General features: G+C 51.0%; 2 protein-coding genes across 4 annotated transcripts in view; one reads left to right on the top strand and one right to left on the bottom strand.

Annotated features, from left to right (window-relative positions):
• Positions 1–2,314, top strand: part of LOC113457658 (zinc finger protein 420-like) — a 1,205,902-nt gene that overhangs the window by 483,301 nt on the left and 720,287 nt on the right. The window lies entirely within an intron of this gene.
• Positions 1,519–2,314, bottom strand: part of Rbm42 (RNA binding motif protein 42) — a 10,157-nt gene continuing 9,361 nt past the window's right edge. For all 3 annotated transcript variants that reach the window (XM_005361223.2, XM_005361224.3, XM_026786291.1), the window contains 2 exons: positions 1,859–2,053; positions 1,519–1,764 (listed from right to left, as the gene is read on the bottom strand). In XM_005361223.2, the coding sequence (XP_005361280.1) occupies positions 1,652–1,764; positions 1,859–2,053 (308 nt within the window). In that variant the 3' untranslated portion in view covers positions 1,519–1,651. The remainder of the gene's footprint in view (positions 1,765–1,858; positions 2,054–2,314) is intronic.

Genomic DNA, 2,314 nt, shown 5'->3' with positions numbered 1-2,314 from the left:
TTGATCCTCTTGCCTCAGCTTCCCAATTTCTGGGCTTCTCCTCATGCATCACCAACTCAGGCCTCAGGGTTCCAGTGTCAACCTTTGAGCCAAGCTGGGTTTGATGTCTAAACATTGTCTCAGCTTTCTGGGCTCAGTGCTGTCTTCAGAGGGACATCTGAGCTTAGGTCTGGTGTCCACATTCTAGAGGACATTCCTCAAGCTTGAAGCTAGGGATAGACCCGAGATGCAGACAGCTAATAGGTTTGGAGAAGAGGAGTGAAGTGGGAACCCAGAAGCCTACAAGAGCTGCTGCATAGGGCTCAGCAAAGTAATGCACACAGCTGAAGTCCACAGGTGAGGGAGAGCATGAAGTCGCAGCTAGAAATGGCGCTGCACACTGGGAGGCTGAGGTAGAAATGCCAAGCTGGAGCCCAGCGTGGGCTCCAGACAATTCCTCCTTCAGAATGGCTCTATCCTCAGGTTAGTCCCTGAACTTCTCAATCCAAGTCCTGATCGCATCCAGGCCTGTCTGTCTGGGGGGCCATGGAGACAGTGCATCATGAGCTCTAGGAGCTTCAGAGAACCCACAGAAGCCCCAGCATTGCCTAGACCTTGGGGTAGATGGGAGCCTGTCATGATGTGCACTCTAGAAGGGCACCTTGCTTCAGTACAAGAGCACAGGCTGCAGTCAGAAACACGGACCCAAGCCAGGCTTGGCTTTGACCTTGCCACAGCCCCTCTTCCTCACAGAATAGGCCATACACTTAAAACTTTAAGAGGTCAGAGGGTAGAGGTAAGGCTCTGATGGTAGGGCCTTACCTAGTACAAAGCCCTCAATTTGGGCTGGAGGGATGGCTCAGAGGTTAAGAGTACTGGTTGCTCTTCCAGCGGACCTGAGTTTAATTCCCAGCAAACACATGATGGCTCACAACCATCTAAAATGAGATCTGGTGCCCTCTTCTGTTATGCAGGCATACAAGCAGATAAAAACTGTATACATGATAAATAAATACATTTAACAACAACAAACCCTCAATTCAATCCCCAGCACCCCCATACATTTGGTGTGGTAGTGCATGTATGAAGCCTTAGAGATCTGGGTCTCCCCTTTAAAAACAAGTTCTTGCTATGTAGCACAGGTTGGCCTCAAATGCTTGTTCCTCCTGCCTCAGCCTTCCAAGTGCTTGGAGTATAGTTGTGAACCACATCCAGGTTTGAGGCCAGTCAGGAACATACGAGAGGGAGTTGGTGAGATGACTCAGTGGGTAAAGAAAGATGTTTACCACCAGGTTTGAGGACCAGTTTGATCCCTGGAACCCACGTGGTAGAAGGAGAGAACAGAACTAGAAGTCCTCTGACTTATTACACCCACACCACACACACCACATACACAAAAGGAATGCTTAAGAAACCAAAAACAAAAGAGGCACACTACAGGCTTGACATTGTGCTCCTAAATGTTTGCTGGGTAAACTTTCCAAGTTCCCACTTCTCAGTGAGCCAGGCCCTGTCAGCTGACAGTTTCTAAGCCCAGTCAGGGATGGAAATGAAGGTAAATTTATTGAAACTGGTTTTGGGACTGGGGAGTGGACAACTGGGGTTTCCCACAAACATCTGTGGGAAGGAGCTAGCGCCCGGCTGGGTGGGAGCGGGTGCCAAGCCACAGACCCTATCTGAGGCCCAGCTTTTTCTTTTCCTTCTGCTTCTTGCGGACCACATCCAGGTTCCGGTCCTTCCACATGCTTTTGCGAAGTTTGATGGGGCGTGAGCCCACGTACTTCCCTGTGGGAATGGAGGATTCCAGGTCAAACTTGGGAGGTCAGGCTTATGTCGGGGGTCTACCACACTCACTATCCCCAGGACAGGCCTCACCCACCGTTCATCTCACGCATGGCTCGCACATAGTCACTGGGGTCCTTGAAGCTGACAAAGCCGTAGCCCTTGGTTTTGCCTGTGCGCTTGTCACGGATCACCTTAGCCTTAAGGAAGGATGGGAAACGGCTGAAGGCACGTGCCAATATGTCATCATTCACCTCATTGCCCAGGTCCCCGCAGAAGATCCTGAAGTCATCTGGAATTAGGAGACAGACGAGGTCAGAGCATCCCGGAGTGCCCCTCCTTCTATCCTCAGTCTCTGCCCTGTCCTCAGTAATAACTGCCAATATCCACATGGTAGTGACCACCTTGTAACAGGCAGCCTGTTACATAAGCACCTGAGACTCCCCAGGGCCTTTCCCACTGAGACAGAGGAACCAAGCAGCTGCCTGAACTCACACATCAAGCAGAGCTGGGACAAGTTTGGGTATCTGGCTCCAGGGTCTCTACCACCCCA

Source organism: Microtus ochrogaster, linkage group LG4, assembly GCF_000317375.1.
Source record: "Microtus ochrogaster isolate Prairie Vole_2 linkage group LG4, MicOch1.0, whole genome shotgun sequence".
Taxonomy (NCBI): Eukaryota; Metazoa; Chordata; class Mammalia; order Rodentia; family Cricetidae; genus Microtus; species Microtus ochrogaster.
Note: the sequence above shows the minus strand (reverse complement) of the source record. Positions and strands in the feature narration are given on the sequence as shown.